This window comes from Sminthopsis crassicaudata, chromosome 3 (assembly GCF_048593235.1).
Source record: "Sminthopsis crassicaudata isolate SCR6 chromosome 3, ASM4859323v1, whole genome shotgun sequence".
Taxonomy (NCBI): domain Eukaryota; kingdom Metazoa; phylum Chordata; class Mammalia; order Dasyuromorphia; family Dasyuridae; genus Sminthopsis; species Sminthopsis crassicaudata.
Window position 1 is genome coordinate 598449690 of NC_133619.1, and position 21510 is coordinate 598471199.

Here is a 21510-nt window from a genome sequence, read left to right on the forward strand (position 1 = left end):
ATTCATTTTTCCAAATTTTCCCCTCCCTCCCTCTACTCCCTCCTCTAGATGACAGGCAATCCCATACATTTTACATGTGTTACAGTATAACCTAGATACAATAGATGTGTGTAAATCCAATTTTCTTGCTGCACGTTAAGTATTAGATTCCAAAGGTATAAGTAACCTGGGTAGATAGACAGTAGTGCTAACAATTTACATTCACTTCCCAGCATTCCTTCTCTGGGTGTATTTGTTTCTGTCCATCATTGATCAACTGGAAGTGAGTTGGATCTTCTTTAAGTTGAAGATATCCATTTCCATCAGAATAAGTATAACTTTTTTTGACAGTACATATGCATAGGTAATTTTTTTTCAGCATTATCCCTTGCACTCACTTCTCTTCTAATTTTTCCCTTCCTTCCCTCCACCTCCTCCCCTAAATGGCAGGCAATCTTATACATATAAAACTTATATTCTTTAGAGACAGTAGTAGAATATAGCATATTGCCCTACAGAATCACCAGAAGAAGAAAAAAATGTTTAAGTGGATCTTAATTCTAGAAGAAACTTGTGATCATTAAAAGCAATATGCTCTCTGCAAAAGGCAATCTCACCCGCTCATTTCCTTTTGTGGCAATCTGGGCCCAGTTCATATATATAAGATATGTATAGTAATAGTTCAGCTGCATAACATGGTCTAAATAATAGGCAATTGACATCTAATTGTTTTGTTTTGTTTTCTTATGTGGATAGTTAAATTCAAGATCTCATTTGACAATACAATGTCCCAAGGCTGCCTATAGTTGATAAAATATCACTAACAAACAGAAGCATCTGGAGGACTTCACCGTTTTGAGGTTCCATTTGGAATCATGAATACCACAAACACTTCTCTTGAGCTACTGTACATTCCTCTTGTTTTATTCCTTATTCCATTGTAGTGAGCAGGGCATCCATCTGAATAAGTTGTTGCTGTTATATAATTTTCAAAGTATCTTGTGTGATTTTGATATTTGTATGATAGATACCTTGTTCAAGGAGTTCTTTTTTGTGTATATTTTCTTCTTTTTTATTTTTAATTTGTGGAATAAAACAAGCATTTTCACAACAACTCTATTTAAAAGATGGTTGCACATGAAATTGCAGATTTACTATGCACAAATTGCTATTCTTTTCAACTATATGAGAAAATAACATGTACATTTTCTTTTTTTCCCCTTTTTAAAAATTTTATCTCCCTTCCCTGCCCTAGAGATGGCTATCATTAGATACAAATATGTATGTATATATGGAGATTTTACATATATATAAACATAATTATTCCACACATATTCCTATTTTTCATTTCTTTCTCTGGATATAGATAACATCTTACTTTATAAGTCCTTTAAAGATAATTTGGGTATTTATAATAGCCAAAATAATTTATTCACTGTCATTCTTAAAATAATATTGTTGTTATTATATGCAGTATTCTCTTGGTTCCACTTATTTTACTTTTCTTTTTTTCATGCAAGTATATCCATGTTTTTCTGAAATTATTGAGCTCATCCTTTCTTAGTATTTCATCCTAATCATATACCAGAATTCATAAGTCATTCCCCAATGATGGGCATCCCTGAAATTTACAGTTCTTTGCCACCACAGAGTTCCTATAAATATTTTAGAACATATAAGTTCTTTTCCTTTTGTTCTTTTCCTCTTTTGAAATAGACCAAGGAATGATATTTCTGGGTCATAGAATATAAATAGTTTAATAACTTTTGGGACATAATTCCAGATTGCTCTCCAAAAGAGCTAGATCAGTTCACAATTCCACCAACAATGAATTAGTATCCCATTTTTTCAACATTCCCTCCAATATTTGTCACTTTAGCCAGTCTGGGAGGTTTAAATGATATCTCCAGGTTGCTTTAATTTGTATTTCTTTAATCAATGATTTAGGCACTTTTATACGACCATAAATTGATGGTTTCTTCATCAGAAAACTGCCTGTTTATATCCTTGTCCATTTATCAATTAGAGAATAACTTATATTCTTATAGATGCGTCAAAGTTCTTTATATATTTGAGAAACTATATAAATCCACCCCTCATTTTCTGCATTCCTGCTTCTCTTGACTATATTCATTTTATTTGTATAAAACCCTTTTAGTTTAATGTAATCAAAATTAAGCTATTTTACACCTAAATTTGTTCTTTCTCATTTATTTCATTCCTTTTCATCAGTCTGAGAAGTAATGTTCCATATTCTTCTAAATTTTTTTGGAAAATTTTTCTTCATATTTAGGTCATGTATTCATTTTCACTTTATCTTGATAAATGGCATAAGGTATTGGTCCATGTCCAATTTCTGCCATAATGCTTTCCCAGTTTTTCTTTCTTTCCATTTTTTTTTCCAGGAGAACAATTAAGATTACATCTTGTTTTATTCCTAGAAGAATAGATTTAGGCAGTTAGGCAGGACAGCAGATAAAATGTTGGACATGAAGTCAAGAAGATCTGAAGTCAAATCTGGTCTCAGACACTTACTATACGGCTCTGGACAAGTTATTTAACCTCCAGCCTCACTTTCCTCACATATAAAATGAGGATAATAAGAGAACTTTGTCATTTTATAGGACTTTGGGGAGTATTAAATGAGATATTGTAAAGCTCTTTGCAAACCTTAAAGTGCTATGTAAATTCTATTGTTAATAATACATATGTATATATAAAGATAAAGTGTTTGTTATAGATTGATATTTAGATTTTCTTTATTTTTATTTTATTTTATTTTAGATTTTCTTATGAACAATTATCTTAGATGTTCATAATTTATATTATATGTGTACATTATATGAATAATATATGTATATTATCAACAAATTCTAAATACATTAGGATCTTGCATTCTTTGTATATTTCAGTCTATAATTTGCCATTCAACATAATTTGCAGAAGCCAATTCTCTTCTCAACCCTTTATCAAGTTTGCTTTGATTTCTGTTTGTAGATTATTCTTATGAACATTTTGTATAGATAGGAAAACATTATATTTATAGTCCATATTTATTGACATTCTCATACTCATATTTTTTAATTGTAACAATATCTAGGATTTTTTTGTTTTGTTTTGTTTTTTCAAGAATTCAGTGTTCTTTTGAGGACAGATACTTTTATATTCTCCATATTCCTGTTCATAACATCTCTCCTCTGTATTTATTTGCCTTAATTCAGTTGTACTACTCAGGCTCTGTTTTCTTAAGTAATATTTCTTCTTTCTTATGTAGCACACCCTGGATTGTGGTACTAGAATTCAAATGTAGTTCATATGCCATTAACAATGAAAAGTGTTGTAATAAAAATTTTTACAAATCTTTTTCATTTTTCATATCTGTTATCCTACTTTAAAACTTCATCCTTTAGTTCTCTTAAGATGTAGTTTGGACTTTCACCAAGCTTTTTGTATTTTTTTTCTATATTGTTACTTCCTAATTTAGGAGGTAATGCTCTTCACAATCTTTTACCATTATCCTCAATAAAATTTTACAAATGAATTTACAGGATAAATTAATGTTGCTTCATGCTGCCTGTTTGGATACCAAATATTTATGAGCTGAGATGTTGTCTAAGATCTTTTTAAATTCTTATTATATCCATCATTTATACCAGATAACATTCTTCAGGAAATGGTGATGCTCTGTATTGTGCCTTTGTTGTTGATATTGCTTCATAGCAATTAAACTTCATGGGGAAGTGGAAGTATATTTACAATATACAGGCTATATCTATATTTTCTGGATAGTCTACAAGTTTTTTGCCTCTCTAGTTTATTATTTCTTAACTTCACTTTTCAAAATATTTTTCATCATATTCTTATCTGCTTACCTTTGCATTCAAGTCAATTCAAGTCCAATTTAAGTGGATTAAATTTGTAAGGTCTTGTTTTATATATATATATATATATATATATATATATATATATATATATATATATATATATATATATATATATCGTTTCTCATCTTTCTGTGTCCCTTCTAATCTTGGCTACATAAGTTTTGTTTGTGTAATTTTTTTTAATTTAATGTGATCAAAATTATCCATTTTGCATTTCATAATGTTCTCTGGTTCTTTTTTGGCAATAAATTCCTTTATTCTCCATTAATCTGACAATTAGATTATCCCTTGCTCTACTAATTTGTTTTTAGGATCACCTTTTATGAACCCATTTCAACCTTATCTTGGTAAAGGGTGTTAAGATGTTGGTCAATGCCTACTTTCTGCCATACTATTTTCCAGTTTCCTCAGCAATTTTTGTCAGTGAGTTCTTATCCTAGAAGCTGAGTCTTTGAGTTTATCAAACATTAGATTACTATAGTTATTGATTATAGTCGTACATCCAATGATTTGACACACTATTTCTTTTTTTGTTATTAAAGCTTTTTATTTTTCAAAACATGCATGGATAATTTTTTGACATTAACCCTTGCATAACCTTGTGTTCCAATTTCCTCCTCTTCCCTCCACCCATCTCCTAAATGGCAAGTAGCCCAAAATATAGTAAACATGGTAGAAATATATGCTAAATCTAATATATACATACATATTTATAAAATTATCTTGTTGCACAAGAAGAATCAAATCAAACCAGAAAAAATGAGGAAGAATAACAAAAAAAAATGAGAATGCCATGTTCTACAGTTCCCACAGTCTTCTTTCTGGATATAGATGGTTCTCTTCATCACAAGATTATTGGAATTGGTATGAATCATCACATTGTTGAAGAGAGCCACATCCATCTGAATTGATCATCGTATAATCTTGCTGTTGCTGTATACAATGATTTCCTGGTTCTGGTCATTTCACTCAGCCTTTATGAAATCGTCCTGCTGGTCGTTTCTCATAGAACAATAATATTCCATTCATATACCATAACTTATTCAGCCATTCTCCAACTGATGGGTATCCTCTCAGTTCCCAGTTTCTTGCCACTACAAAAAGAGCTGCCACAAACATTTTTGCACACGTGGGCCCCTTTCCCTCCTTTAAGATTTCTTTAGAATATAAGCCCATTAGAAACACTGCTAAAAATAAAATAAATAAATGAAAAATAAAATAATTTTTTAAATTTAAAAATTAAAGTAAATTAAATTTTAAAAAAGAAACACTGCTGGATCAAAGGGTATACACAGTTTGCTAACTCTTTGGACATAGTTCCAAATTGCTCTCCAGAATGATAGGATCCATTCACAATTCCACCAAAAATATACTAGACATACTATGTTTTAACCAGTACTATATTGTTTTGATGACTGTGACTTTATAATATAGTTTTATTTCTGGTATAGCTAGACCATATTTCTTTACATTTCTACATTAATTCCCTTAGTATTCTTGATTTTTTGTTCTTCAGATTAATTTTGTTATTTTTTTTGGTTCTATTGAGTAAAATTTTGGTAGTTTGATTGGTATGTCACTAAATAAGTAGATTAAGTTAGGTAGAATTATCATTTTATATTACTTTGACCTACCCCATGTGCAACTGATATCTTTCCAATTGTTTAGATCTGACTTTGTATGTGTGGAAAATGTTTTGTAATTGTTTTCATACAATCCCTGACTTTTTTCTAGACATGTCAACACCTAGATATTTTATATTGTTTGCAGTGTTTTTTTAAATAGGATTTTCCTTTCTATTACATGCCACTAAGCTTTGTTGGTAATATATAGAAATGCCAATAGTTTGTGTGGATTTGTTTTATATCCTCCAACTTTGTTAATGTTGTTGATTGTTTCTAGTAGTTTTTAGTTGTTTCTCTATGATTCTTTTAATATGCCATAATTTCATCTTGCAAAGAGTAATAATTTTCCCCTTCATTGTACATTCTAATTCTTTCAATATCTTTTTCTTCACTTATTGCTAAGGCTAACATTTCAGCACTATATTGAATAATAGCAATGATAACAGTTTCACCCCTGATCTTATTGAGAATGTTTCCAGCTTATCTCCTTTAGATATAATGCTAGCTGGTGCTTTTAAATAAATGCTGCTTACCATTTTAAGAAAAATTCCATTTTTTCCTAATCTATCTAGTTTTTTTACTATTATTATGAATGGGTGTTGTGTTTTTTCAAATTTTTTTCTGTATCTATTGAGATAATCATATTATTTCTGTAAGTTTTACTATTGACATGGACAATTATGCTGACAGTTTTCCTGATATTGAACCAGCCCTGCATTCCTAGTATAAATCCTACCTGGTTATAGTGTATTATCCTGGTATTAAGTTGCTGCAGCTAATAATTTATTTAATGCCTATGTCTTCTTTTTCCCTTCTCTACCTCCAGAATTCCCTCCCTTTTTCATTCACTAATACAAATACATTCAAAGGTCAACTAAAAATCCTACTCCAATCATGAAACTATCCCCAGCTTTTCCAGGCCATTGGAATGTGATCCCTCTTCACCTTCTACAATGGTCATGAATTATGAGTGTTAGAAAAAGCACCAGGTTCTTTTTTTTTTTTTAATTTTGCACTAGTGCATGGTGTGTGTGTGTGTGTGTGTGTGTGTGTGTGTGTGTGTGTGTGTGTGTTTATCTGTGTATGTATGTGAAAGAGACAGAGACAGAGACAGACAGAGGCAGAAACAAAGAGACGGAGAGAGAAAGAGAAACATATACACAGAGTGAGAGACACACAAAGAGAGAGAGAAAGGGGAAAGAAAAATTGAGAGACAGAGAGAAAAGAGAGAAAGATTTTCAGAAGATTGTCTAAGATAGGCAACAGCCAGACAAAAGAGAAAGAGATAGATGGGGTGGAGGATTGATGGAGAGTGAAAGAAAAAAAGATAGAAGTGGGAGAGAAAATTTTGAAAAGGTATTGAAAGAGATAGATTGAGAGGCAGACAGAAAGACAGAGAGAGACAGGGTTGCACAGAGAAACACACACACACATACAAAAGGAAAGAGAGAGAAAGAACTTCAATATTACATCATAGTTAAAATTGGAACCATTTATTTGGAGATTTGTTTTTTTCCTCTCTCACCCTGCCTCCCCTGTGGTATACTCATTTAGAACACAACCAAAGGACAATGGAAATGAGCTTCTTTTTATGTAGAGATGGAACCCATTAGAAAGTACATACATCAAATAAACATGGATACCAGAACCAATTTTTCTAGGGTGCTATGAAGCAGTAAAGTAAGAAGTGCAAACTGGATAAATTAAGCCAGTTCTCTTCAAACAGGTCAGTCTATAGGTGTATCCGTAAGCCTGATGAAGGTCTGATTACTCATGATTATATTTAGTTCAAGGAAGCACCATCCTTCCCTTGCCTTTTTGTCAGTATCTTGTCCTGAGATTCCAATGTTCCAGGACTTCTATTCATTGTGCTCTTCTAGTCCCTGCTTCCAGATGGAAAAACTGCATTTCTCATCAGCCCTTTATTAATAAGGGGCTACACTTGTAAGTTTCTAGTTGTTTCCTTCAAGTAAGTTTTCTTTCCCCTTCTGTTGTAGACAATGATTACTTCATGGCTTTCACTAGTTAGTTTCCCCCTATATGCAATAAGGACTCTATAAATATGAGTGATTCCTTCCATGTAACTGTGTGCCATCAGTACTAGATAATTATTATAATAAGTCAGATGTATATGGCACATTAAGGATTGAAAAGTACTTTCCTTACAATAACTCTGTGAAAGAGACATGGATAAATATCCCCCTATCCAATTTATAGATGAGGAGGAGCTCTGTGAGTTTAAGCTATGAGTCTGATAAGAATATAAGATTAGAATGTCTCCATTCATGATGCTCCTGGTAATGAGGATGAGGAGAATTATGATAATGTCAGGTTTGTTATAATTAATGCTTAAAAGTAGGTAATATTATAACTCTGTTGAAAATTACAGGTCAGGGTCCCAAGCCCTGTAGGAGTGGATAGCCCTTGCCTACAATCTTCTCTATTAGGAAAGGTTAAAGCTGGTAGATCAAATTAGTTCAGGAGTTGTAAGGTATGATATAGCTAAAGCCAATTGGGTAGATATAATAGGAGCAGCAACAATAAGGTGAGCCCCTCAGGAACAGGGGAAGAGTGGGAAAAGGATGGGGAAATCAGGCTGCCTATATGTAGGCAAAATGGAATTGGTCAAAAGGAATTGATTAGCAGTGGGATTGGGACTACAGGTAGTGACTACAGCTCCAAGCTAAGAGAAATAGAAAAACTCACTCTCAAAAAGAGGAAAAAAAGGAAAGAATAGTCCATTCCAAGACTCTCTACTCATCAGCTTACCCTGTTTTGCACAACTACCTTGATGAATGCTGCTTTTATGTCCTTATTCCTAAGGCTGTAGACCATAGGATTAAGCAGAGCAGTGAATACGTTATAGAAAAGTGAGATCTGTTTGTCTCTTTCTGGAGAGTAGCTGGAGTTGGGCCTCATATAGATGTATATGCCAGGTGCATAAAACAGAATGACCACAATTAGATGTGAAGCACAAGTGGAGAAAGCTTTATACCTTCCTTGGGTGGATTTGATCTTGAGAATGGCCATGGTAATGCGAATATAGGAGGCCAGGATAAGTGTCACAGGACCTAACACCATGAAGATGCTCATAACAAAGTCTACCATCTCAATAAGGTGTGTGTCCATGCAGGCCAGGCTCCGGACTGAGGGACCCTCACAAAGGTAGTGGTTCACAATATTAGGACCACAGAAGGGAAGCCTCATAGTAAAAACAGTATGAATGAGGGAGAAGAAGAAACCAGAAGCCCAGGTCCCTGCCACCAACCTCACACACAGGTTCCAGTTGAGAATGAGCATATAGCGCAGTGGGAAGCAGATGGCTACATAACGGTCATAGGCCATGACCACAAATAAGATGGCCTCAGTGAGACCGAGAGCCCCAAATACATACATCTGCAGCCAGCAACCTGCAAAGGAGATGAGTTTTGAACTGGAAAGCAGGTGTACCAACATCTGAGGCACTGTAGTAGTGATATAGCCCATGTCCAGTAAGGAGAGCATGCTGAGGAAAAAGTACATAGGGGTGTGGAGATGAGAATCCAGATAGATCAGAATGGTGATGAGTCCATTGCCAAGGACAGAACAGAGGTAGAGAAGGAGGAAGATGATGAAAAGGATCCTATTTGAGGTAGGGTCACTAGAGAAGCCAACCAGGATAAATTCAGTAACAGAACTGTGGTTTGAAGTTGGGAACATTGAGACAATAGGATCCTGGGGAAAGGAGAAAGAGAAAATAGAGTCTAGAGAGCTCAGTTTTGAACAAGGACAGAGAAACCCAGGGTTCTTTGGGTTCCTCAGTCAAAGACCTCATGTTGAACAGTTCTTCCCTAAGAGTTTTGGTACCACCCTAGTATCACTGAAGTTTAGAGCTTCAGGGAACTTTAAAGATGATCTGGCCCAAACCCTCCTTTTACAAATGAGGCCATCAAGGACAAAAAAAGGAAGATGACTTTTTCAGGATTACTCATCTATTCAGGAGAAGAGGCAGAACAAGGGATGAAGTCTCTTGTTCACTTCTTCCATGTGCCCCCTTGCTTCCACTTTGGGCATTCCTGTATTCCTATAGGATTTCAAAGAAAAAACCTCAGAAAACATTTTCTACAGCTCTCACCTGAATAAGGATCTCTTTCAGAGTATCCCCAACAAGAAAAATCTAACCTTTATTCAAAGATTACTACTTGTAGCCTTTTCCTTTTCTAATTAGCTCTTACTGCAAGTTTTTCTATATACTAAACTGAACTCTATTCTGTAATTTCCACCTACTCCCTTTATTTCCTCCTTCTTAGGACAGGCAAAATAAGCATTTCCTTATCCTAGATTATTCCCATCTTAATGTAGACTATGATAACATTATCATTTTTGTCTTTCAAATCCCATTTTTGATTCATAATGACTCTTTAAACCCACTAAGACATCCAGATTTTTTTCCACATAAATTCCTGCTTGCCATAATTTCTTTATCCCATACAAATTTTTAGTTTCACATAGAAACAGCATTGTTAAGATGCCCAGGGGATGCAGAGTGTGTATTATTTGTTTCCTTAATACCACACATTCTAAAATTTTATGAACAAAGAAAATTTTCAGGAACATCAATTTTTTAGGAGGTAGAGACTCCATTTCTCTCTTGAAGGATTCCAGGAAATTCCTGCCAAATCTGGAAGAACCTTAGTATGGTAAATTTCAGAGTTGGAAGAGATTATCTAATCCATACTTCAGTGCTACTTAAGAAACTGAGGTAAGGGAAGCTAAGTAATTACTGAAAATCACATAGGATGTAAGTATTCTAAGATTTAAATGCTCTTCTATTTCTATTTCATAGAACTCTTGAAATCAAAGGCAGCCCCTTTAAGACAGATTAAAATGGAGAATAAGAGGACCATAGTAATTCAGGGACAAGCTCATTAGAGAACTGCAGGGTTTCACTCTGCATAGAGTGCAAAGAGACATTCCATGGATGAAATCATGCAACTCCTTCCTGAAACAATGATAAAGAAGCACTTCCCAATTAAATGATATCTAAGAAATATGAACATCAGTTGAAATATGAAATATATGAAAAATAAGTTGAGGGAACTGGGAATGTTCAGCCTGCAAAGGCTGAAATTATGAAAGGAAAGAAATTATGGCAAGCAGGAATTTATGTGGAAAAAAATCTGGATGTCTTAGTGGGTTTAAAGAGTCATTATGAATCAAAACTGGGATTTGAAAGACAAAAATGATAATGTTATCATAGTCTACATTAAGATGGGAATAATCCAGGATAAGGAAATGCTTATTTTACCTGTCCTAAGAAGGAGGAAATAAAGGGAGTAGGTGGAAATTACAGAATAGAGTTCAGTTTAGTATATAGAAAAACTTGCTGTGAGAGCTAATTAGAAAAGAAAAGGGCTACAAGTAGAAATCTTTGAGTAAAGGCTAGATTTTTCTTGTTGGAGATACTCTGAAAGAGACACTAATTCAGGTGGGAGTTGTAAAAAATGTTTTCAGAAGGCATAGGAGAACTGTCTGAGCACTACTGGAAGGATTGTCACCTGGAAGAACAACTAGACTTGGTCCTTTTGGCCCCAGAGTTGAGTAATGGGTGAAAGATGGAAAGAAGCACATTTAAGCCTACATTTAGGAAAAGGATTCCCTACATGAAAGAGAAGTGATCCATCTCCAGAGTAGTGGGTTCCATATTGCTGGAGGTCTTCATACTGAGACTACATGATGATTTCTCATATATAAAATAATAAGGATTCCTGCCTAAGTATGTTTTGGATCAAATGGTTGCTGAGATATTTTCCAGCCCTAATATGCTATGATTCTTGGTGAATAGAATTTGGGTAGTATGGGAGGAGGGAAGGAGGAGTGTCTAGGCAATAGTAAGGGTATAAGCAAAAGACCAAAGGTTGTCAAGGTACATGATTTTATCAAGGATGGTACACTTTTACTCTGACTTTCAACTGATTGGATTGGGCCTGGCTAGGATGAGAAGCTTAGGCTTTTTTCTTAATCTTTGAAGGTTTCTGAATAGATAAGTGATATGATTAAAACTGGATCTTTGTTGAACATTTTAGTCAGCATTTGTAGGGCAAATTGTACATGGGAGAGTTTCAAGCCATGGAGAAGAATGAGGAAGCTATTGGTGAGCTCAGGTGAGAGGTGATGGAAATCTCATTAGACTATGTGTCTGTGTGTGAAAGGGACATGATAGACCCTAGAGGTATTTTAGGACTAAAATCAGCAAGGCTTAGCAATTGATTAGTTGGATAAATCAGAAAAAGACAATTCAACCACAAAAGAATCTGACATTTGTGTGGTGGCTCAAGTTTTGAAACGTGCTTTGGAAACAATACCCTGCTCCTCACATCTGCTGTTGAACCTCTTCAAATTGCACTTCCTCTGGTTCTTTAGTCTCTGACTTTTCTTTTTTTCCATTTCTTTTCCCTTGCTACTTTTCCACTGCCCAGACCATCCCTCCCAGACAGAATCATTGCCTCCTCACCTTTCAGGAAAATGAAACACAAAGATCTCCAGTGGATAGGTCAATTGTTTCTATGAGAAGAGGTTTGAATGGAGACCAGACCAAAGATCTAGGTCACCAGCAAGGCCAGGGGATTCCAGGCCACTCCAAAAGGGTACCAGGTAAGCTCTGGACACCAGAGTATTCATGGGTTTATTTTCTCACTTTTTCTTCTTCTAATATCCCACTTAGTGTCCCCTGCCCTGGCCTCAAGCCAGTGTTGCTTCTGTAACAGAGAAGAATCCTTTCTGCCACAGTATAGAATATGTACAATTTTTGGCAAAGAGTGGAGCTGTGTCTAAGGAGAGGATACCCTAGCCCTGCCGATGACAGGAGAAACTATATCCCCATTGCCCAATCAACTAGGGTTTTTATGATACATAATTTGTAATTCATAATAACTTGTTACATGATAGCAAATACTCCCAGGGGAAACCAGAGAAAGAAGCACCTGCTTCCTCCAGCTGCTCCAAGGAGAATCTGCCTCCTCCTGTCCCATCCTACCTCCTCCCCAGGAGATTATCCAGGAATAGGTTCCCTGGAAATTCCTATTCTCAGAAATTTATAGAAATTGATAACATAGAAGGAGGAAAGACAAAGGGGAAGAATTTTCTGATTATCTCACACTTGTTTGGGATATAAGCTGGGAGGAAGAGAAAACAAAATTTAAAAAATGTAAAACATAATATATAAATATAATATAAAATATTATATAAAATATAAATGTGAATTATGGGAATCTTTATTCAAATTTTCTTAGCTTCTCCTCTCCATCCTTTTTTTTCCCCAGGAAGGGAAGGGAAAGAGAGGAAAGGAAGAGGGTGATGGACAGGAAGATGGTAGAAGAAATGATCAGCAGGGATATTCCAAGGAGCAGGCAGAGGAGGTAGGCAGAGGCTAGGGACAGAGGAATTAGGAATGGGAAGCAAGTAAGAGAGATGGGCCAAAATATCAAAGGAAGTTCTGGATACTAGTAACCCAGACAATTCAGGCTTAGTCTTTGTCAGAGTTGTCCCTATGAATAACCCAAGTAGGGAGTCATCTATGGTTTGACCTAAAAGAGGTCAACTAGGCCTACTTGGAAAAATCAATTTCTCTTCTACTGCTTCTGCAATCTCTACCATCAGTGTCAGCAGTGGATTAGCTAATTCAGACTTCATACAGCAGGTATGGTCCTTTTATAAGCATTTGTATTTTTTTGCCTTTCTTTGTCAGGATTTTGAGAAAGTATACACAGAGTGCCTGGTACTAAAGAATTGTTCATTGAATTAATCACCTATCCCTCACTGATCTAGAAGTATCTTTTGGTCATTGCTTATTATTCACTATCCCTTACACAAAAGCTATTTCTATGAATTCTAAAGCAGCTAAATCATTACATTTAATTAAATCTTAAGTTCATATTCAAGTAAGAAGTATAATTAAATTAGGGAAAAGATAGTGATGTGAAGGGAAAAGATAGTGATGTGAAGAAAAGATATCTAGAACAAGTAACCTCACCAGTTGTGGTATAAAGAAATCCTTTATCCTTGCTCTGCCTTGTCAGGGAAGGAATGTTGGGAACCAATTTCTTTCTACCTGTGTGTCCTAGTCCTGGCCTTGGAATTAATCTACAAGATGAAACAATAATTTGTTCCTCTCCATAAAGAACAAGATAAAGAAAATGCCAAGAGCTTGGATGAATTGAGGAACTATTTTGATGTGAAAACATGGTCTGCCCGTGTGGCAAAGCAAAGCCTATTGGAATCTGTGAGCCAGGCATTGTCAAATAACACACACCCACATTCACTCCAGTACAGGCATTACTACTAAGCTTGTGTCTGATGTCCAGTTCCAGAAGGTAGAGAATAAACTCCAAATCTCCTTCTCTCAGAACCTCCTCTGAGACTAGTCTTTTTATATGAGTTTGTATTTTTTTCCTTTCCATATTATGACTGGAAAAGATAATCATATAGTGCCTAGTGCTTAATAAATGCTTATTCATTATCTGATTGATGATCACACATCCCTCTCTGACACAAGGCTTTTTATCTAGAAGTATCTGTTGATCCTCGCTTATCCTTCATAAACTTGAGTCCTTACACAAAGGCTATTATTCTTTTGCCTTCAAAAGCAAGTACATTATTTCATTTAATTTACTCTTAAGGTCATATTCAAGCAAGCAGTTTCACGAAATTAGGAAAAATATAGTGATGTGAAGGAAATGCACCTGGAACGAACAATCCTAGCAACTGTGACCTGAGCAAGCCTCTATTCTCCCTCAGTCTTGCCATGGAAAAGATGTTGTGAAACTAATCTCTTCTCTTTCTCTTTCCCCTCTCCCCATATCCTATTCCTTGCCTTGAGATTAAACCACAGGATGGGAGAGTAACTTACTCCTCACTACATAAGATGTTTAGGTGGAGGCCAGAAAGTAGGCATTGTCTGTGAATGCACTGTCTGTCCACAGTCTGGCAAAGCAAGGGCAGCTACAGTCTGTGAGCCAGGCATTGATGAGAGCAATGCCTCCAATGTTGCAGGCATTATTGCTAAGTCTGTGCTTACTTTCCAGTCTCAGTAGGAGAAGAGGAGACAACTCAGTCTTCAAAATCCTTGGAAGGATGTTTCACATGTGGCCATAGAGATCTGATAAGCCCTTCTTTTCCTTTCCAACTCTATACTTAGGTACTCAAACCCTTCATATGCATTCCTCCTGGGGAAGTCACATTCTGCACATTGTTAAAATAATCATACTCTTTAGCCTAAAGTCTTTTGAGAGATAATCCAGCTAAGTGTCTCTAGGAGTAGACAGCTGATTAAGTCTGGAAGACTTGAATTCAAATCTTGATTCCAATATTTATTAGCTGTGTGATCTTGGGCAAGTCATATTACCTCTGTCTGCCTCAGTTTCTTCATCTGGCAAATGAGAATAACAATTGCTATTACCTCCCAGGGTTGTTATGAGAAGAAAAAGAAATCATATTTTTAAAATGTTAAAGTGCTATGTAAATAGCAAGTCACTTAATCTCTGTTTGCCTTAATCCACTACAGAAGGAAATGAGAAAATGCTCCAATATCTTTGCCAAGAAAACCCCATTAGACCACACTGTGTGCTATGGTAAATAAAACTTTTGAGTATCATATAAGTCAAATGAGACCAATCCCTACTCTCTCCTCCCCTCACAGGAGCTACAAGATAAATCTGGGGCTCTCCTATTTTAATCAGTAGTCAAATACATTTATTAAGCACCTACTATGTTCTAGGCACAGTGCTACATATTGAGGATACAAAGAATAAAAAGAAAGTTAGCCTTTATCCTCAAGGAGCTTGCAATCTATTAGAAGAAGATGGCACCAAAAAAGGGAGCTAGAAATGGAAACAATTATAGCTCCTATATAGAGTCCTGTGGGGACCTAATGAGAGCAGGAGTATAAAGTTTCTATATAACTATTCACTAATTGCTATTATAGGAGAGGTAGTTACACATGTAGCCATATGGTACCAATTGGTTCAGAATATGTCATATTTATTTGGTAGGTAGTTTCAACATCTAACATGCAATTAGTTACTTATGCTTCTGTATATGGTCTTTAATAATCTACTTTGTTCAGTGTATGCTATATTGTTTGTGACATGTATGTAGTCTACAGCAATCCACTTTCCTATATATCATGGATGAATTGCAAGTTGTAGGTGATCGTTGTACTTTGTTTATGATACTCACTTTTTATGTGTATTATATTCCCCTGTGACTAATGAAATGGGTGTGTTGCATGAAGCTCTTACTTTAGATGTGATATGTTATGCACTTACCCATTTATTACTTATTTTGGATAATTACTTGTGACTGTTATATGTCCATCAATGAATATTTATGTTATACATCTACAAAGGAAAAATAAGCATAGAGTATGCTTTGTAGAATAAAGCGTTTTGTTTGTTTGCTAGGGGAGAACATTAACAAGGGAGAGAAGTAATTCAGTTATAGTTATAGAAATGAATGGCAAAGGTTATCACCTTCACCCAAGTCTACAAGGTAGCCAGTGTAATCTGCATGCTACAAAGCAACTATGGAAGTAGTAGGAACTGAAAAAAATCCATAAACCCAACCAAGCAGGCCTGGGGAAGTTTCTGTTAAAAGGAAAGCAAAATAGTAGCAGATAGATTTGAACTGAGCAACTTTTTATGCTGGTTGTATCCAGTTATATATCTGGTTCACAAAAAGCTACCTTTTTCTGCAAGAGTTGGCTCACAACAGCTGCAATCTTTTCCCCGTATGGAAGAGACCAAATAACTGGGACAATATGGCAAAGAACTGACATATAGAAAAAACCACAGATGTGGCATTGCAATAAAGTAGACCAGCAGATAAAATTGGTAATTCACATTATATTGGATAAAGTAGCCCAGAAGTTTATATTGGTAGTTTGCAGGATAAAATCAGAAGAAGCCCAGTGACTCAAAAGATTAGCAGATGAAATAAAAAACTCTTTAGAAAGCAACAAGTGGCATGTGGGAACCAATGTTGAATCATGATTTAACCAAACAACGTGCATTCCTTGTGACATTCCCCTAACAAACAATCTGCAAAGCACACCCTATGTATATGTTCCCTTTATAGGTGTACATCGTCAATATTCATGAATTGACACATAACAGTTTTAAATAATTATCCAAAATAAGCAATAAATGGGTAAGTGCATAACATATTGCAACTAAAGTAGGGTTGCATGCAATACACCCAACCTATTAGTCATAATATAATATATAGTGCACATACAAAGTGTATATTATAAACAAAATACAAAAGTCACATGTAATATGCAACTCAGAGCATAGCAATCTATAGAAAAGTATCCTCTTTTGTGTATGTGGTGTTTCTCTTTCTAGCTCATTATGCTTTTTCATCAAGTGATTTTGCTTTGAGCTAATGTGTCCTTGTGTTTAGTTTGATAATAAAAAATGTCTTAGATGGCTCACAAGTAAAGATTTTGGATAGGTACCATTCCAAAGCATCCCTTCAAGCCTCATGCAGCTTTCAGAAGTCTTTGGTCAGGAGAACCAGGTAAGATGTATTTTGGAGCACTGAGAGACTGGAAGTAAGGATGCTCATTAGAAAGCATTGGTAAGAGAAGATAAGGGCCTGCACTAGAGTAACATGAGCAGAGAGAAAGGAATATGTGGGTCATACATTGGTAGGCCAGAATTGTCAAGATCTGGAAACTAAATGGATATGGAGGAAGGTAAAGGAGTAAATCAAGGATAAATTTCTCACAGGTTGCAAAGTTGGAAGACTGGAAGATTGAAGATCTTCTGAAAAGAATTCAGGAGGAGTGGGGTTTAGTGAGAAGGTAATGAAAGAAAAATGGACTTTGGATTCCCATTAGAAAATGAAAAAATATTTGTATTGCACTTTACAGACATTCTCTTAAGTTCTCTAGAAATCATAGCTTTCATCTCAGTAATTTCTGCCCTAATGCTCCATTATTCCCAGGAGCTTTGTCATCAGAAATATCATCTTCCAGTCTTTCATTTCTGGAACTTTAATCAAATTAATACTGTTTTTGTTACTGGGATGTGTATCTCAATATTCTCTCCTGTAGCTTCAGTTATAATGTCACCAATCTTCCATATTTGTTATTTCTCTCAATTAGAATATAACCATCTCAGTGTCTTTCTGTGTCTATTGCCTAGCACACTGACAGACACATACTAAGAAGTTAACACCTACTGAAATCAAGCTGAATTTGCGTCTCACCAAAGACTCTAGTCACCTTCTTTCTTAGATCATTTGTGTGCCTAGTTTCTGCCCCCTTTTTGACAATAATATCCATGAAAGCAAAGGCAGTATTTCAGTCATCTTTATATCTTTCCTATTTCACAATTGGTAAAAGAAGGGGCAGGGATGGAGAAGGAAAAGGGGAATAAGCATTTCTATAATACTACTAGGTGCCAGGCACTGTGCTAAGTATTTTACAAATAAAAGTTTGATGAATTATGAGCAACGATCTCCATCTCTTCCATTCTAGGACTTACATGGTATAACTTTTATCTCATTGACTATGAATCAGAAAACTTTGGACTTTAAAGCTAGAAAAGATTTTTGAAATAATCTATTCAACCTCCTTAATTTAGAGAAGAAGAAAATAAATCTCAGAAATGAGCAAGTCATTAAGCAAAATCACATGAATATCAAGAAGCAGAAATTTGCTTGTTTCTTTACTTCCTTCTACTTCCAGAATTCCCTCTTTTTTTCATCCACTGTTACAAACACATTCCAAGATTAGCTACAACACAATTCCCATCATGAAGCAATCCCTACGTGTTCTAGGTCACTGGAATTTGGGTCTTTTCTCACCTTCTATGAGTTGAAAAGGAAAAAAAATGCACCTGGTTCTCTTTTGGGGAGTGTGTGTGTAATGTTTGTGTGTATGTCCCTGTGTGGGGTTGTCTGACAGAGACAGAGAGAGAAAAAGAGGGAAACAGAGCTCAACAGAAAGAAAATAGAGACAAAGAAATAGAGAATGAGACAGAGAAAGCAAGATGGAGAAAGACAGAAAGGAACAGAGATGAGAAAAAAGAAAGAGAAAGAGAGAAAGGGGGGAAAGAGAGATTGAGAGAGTCTGAGAAAGAAAGAAAAAAAGGTTAGAGATGTTCAGAGACAAAGACAGATACAAAATATTTGGAGTGAAGAAAGAGCAGGAGAAAAAGAGAAAGGGGGAGAAAGAAGTTAAAAGAGCTATTAAAAGGGAAAAATTGAGAGAGAGAGAGAAAGACAGAGACAGGCACAAGGAACTTCAATATAAGGTCATGGTTAAAGTTAAGGCTATAGTCCAAAGGTTTGCTTTCTTTCTCCCCACCTTAAACGCTAGACTCCCAAACTCATTTACAGCAAAACTCACCCAAAGTGAAATGAAAATTAATTTGTTTTTATGTAGAGATGGAACACATTATAAAAGTACACAGATCAAGTAACTAAATGTAAAGGTGCCAGATCCCATTTTTCCATAATGCCATAAGCAGTGAAAGAGGAAGTATAGAGAATCAGATTCATCCTCTACAAGGCTGATGCCAATTCTCTCCAGGCAGGTAAGTCCTTAGGTGTATCTGTGAAGCAGGCAAGGGTCTAATTGTTCATGATTATATTCAGTTGAAGGCAACACCATCCTTCTTTGCCTTCCTGGGTGCATCCTGACATAAGGTTCCAATGTTCCCTCTGTGTTTCTCCTGTGTTCTCCTATTCCAGTCCCTCCTTCCAGGTGGAAAAGACTGAATTGCCCATCAGCCCCTGATAAGGAGCTACATTTGTAAGGTTTCTAGTTGTTTCCCCAAGTACATTTTCTTTCTCCTTCTGCTGTGGGCAAGGATTACTTCCTGGCCTATACTAGTTTGTGTCTCCAATAAGCTCCAATAGGGGAAGGTATGTACTAAGGACACCAGATACTTTATGAATGACTCCTTCCATTTTACTGTGTACTATCACTACTGGATAATTATACTAACTCCCATGTGGCACTTTAAAGAATTAAAAGTACTTTCCCTACAATAACCCTGTGAGGGAGCTATTGGCAAATGTTATCCTCCCCAATATATAGATGAGGGGGACTTCTGTGAGTTTAAGCCATGGGTGTGAGAAGAGATTCAGAATCTAGAACTAGACCTATACCATCAATGTAAAGAGAATGATGAGGATTAAGCTGAAGTCAGATTTGTTCTACTTAACCTTTGAAGGTAGATGGTAATATAGGTCTATTTTAGGTCACAAGCCAAGGTCCCAAGACCAATAAAAATGGATCAATCTGGCTTGCTCAGGATAGAAGCACATAATTAAATTTTGTTATGAAGACAGGCTAAGGCTGGAGGATCAAATAAGTTCAGGAATCCTAAAGTATGAAATGACTAAAGCTAATTGGGTGGATACATTAGATGTAGCAACAATAGAGTGAGCCCCTCAGGAACAGGGGCTGAGCAGGCAAATGGATGGGGAAACCAGACTGCCTAAGGATGGGCAAATTGGCCCAGTTGGAAAAGGAGTGGGTTAGTGATTAGCAGTAGGTTTGGTATTGTAGGTGGTTGTAATTCTGGCTGGGTGAGATAAGGAAATTCATTCTCCTTATGTTTGTTTTTTTTTTGTTTTTTGTTGTTGTTGTTGTTGTTTCTGAGGCTGAGGTTAAGTGACTTGCCCAGGGTCACACAGCTGTGAAGTGTTAAGTGTCTGAGATCAAATTTGAACTCGGATCCTCCTGAATTCAAGGCTGGTGCTCTATCCACTGCGCCACCTAGCTGCCCCAGGAAACTCATTCTCTAAATAAATAAATAAATAAATAAACAATACTCTAAGACTCGACTCACCAGACTACTCTGTTCCTCATTACTACTTTTATGAATGCTGCCTTTATGTCCTTATTCCTAAGGCTGTAGACCACAGGATTGAGCAGGGCGGTGAACGTATTGTAGAAAAGTGAGATCTGTTTGTCTCTCTCTGGTGAATAGCTGGAGTTGGGCCTCATATAGATGTAGATGGCAGGTCCATAAAACAGAGTGACCACAATTAGATGTGAAGCACAAGTGGAGAAAGCTTTGTACCTTCCTTGGGTGGATTTGATCTTCAGGATGGCCATGGTGATGCGGACATAGGAGGCCAAGATGAGGGACACAGGCACTAAAACCATGAAGATGCTCATGACAAAATCTACCATCTCAATAAGATGTGTGTCCATACAGGACAGGCTCCGAACTGAGGGACCCTCACAGAAGTAATGGTTGACAATATTAGGACCACAGAAGGGAAGGTTCATGGTAAAAATGGTGTGAACTAGGGAAAAGAAAAAGCCAGAAGCCCAGGTCCCTACCACTAACCGCACACACAGGTCCCAGTTGAGAATGAGCATGTAACGCAGGGGAAAGCAGATGGCTACGTAACGGTCATAGGCCATGACCACAAAGAAGATGCACTCAGTGAGACCAAGAGCACCAAATACATACATTTGCACCCAACAACCTGCAAAGGAGATGTGCTTAGAACTGGAAAGTAGGTGTACCAACATCTGAGGCATTGTGGTAGTGACATAGCCCATGTCCAGGAAGGAGAGGATGCTGAGGAAAAAGTACATAGGTGTGTGGAGATGAGAATCCAGGTAGATCAGAATAATGATGAGTCCATTGCCAAGGACTGAGCAGAGGTAGAGAAGGAGGAAGATGATGAAAAGGATCCTATTTGTGGTAGGGTCACTGGAGAAGCCAAGCAGGACAAATTCAGTAACAGAACTGTGGTTTGAAGCAGGAAACATTGAGACAGTAGGGTCCTGGGAAAAGGAAAAAGAGGAAATGATGGAGTCTAGGGACCTTAGGATTGGATAAGGACAGAGAAACCTAGGGCTCTCTGAGTTTCTCAGTTGAAGAATCCATGTTAAAAAGTCCTTCACTGGGAGGTTTGATGACAACTTAACATTATGGAATTTTAGAGCTTTGGGGATCTTTAAAGATGATCTGACCCAAATGGTCCTTTTACATATGAGGCAATCAAGGGCC

The 21510-nt window shown here is 36.2% G+C and overlaps 2 protein-coding genes across 2 annotated transcripts; both read right to left on the reverse strand.

Moving 5' to 3' along the window:
• Positions 1-8248: 8248 nt before the first annotated feature.
• On the reverse strand, positions 8249-9187 carry LOC141559967 (olfactory receptor 2A12-like). Its single transcript, XM_074297620.1, has one exon. The coding sequence runs from the start codon at positions 9185-9187 to the stop codon at positions 8249-8251; it is 939 nt and encodes a 312-aa protein (XP_074153721.1).
• An 11140-nt stretch (positions 9188-20327) lies between these two features.
• On the reverse strand, positions 20328-21269 carry LOC141559968 (olfactory receptor 2D2-like). The gene has a single exon (XM_074297621.1). It carries the CDS (start codon positions 21267-21269, stop codon positions 20328-20330), a length of 942 nt encoding a protein of 313 aa, XP_074153722.1.
• Positions 21270-21510: the final 241 nt, after the last annotated feature.

Bases quoted from the DNA above. Each gene is read 5' to 3' on its own strand.
- LOC141559968 (XM_074297621.1), bottom strand. From the start codon at position 21,269: ATGTTTCCTGCTTCAAACCACAGTTCTGTTACTGAATTTGTCCTGCTT.
- LOC141559967 (XM_074297620.1), bottom strand. From the start codon at position 9,187: ATGTTCCCAACTTCAAACCACAGTTCTGTTACTGAATTTATCCTGGTT.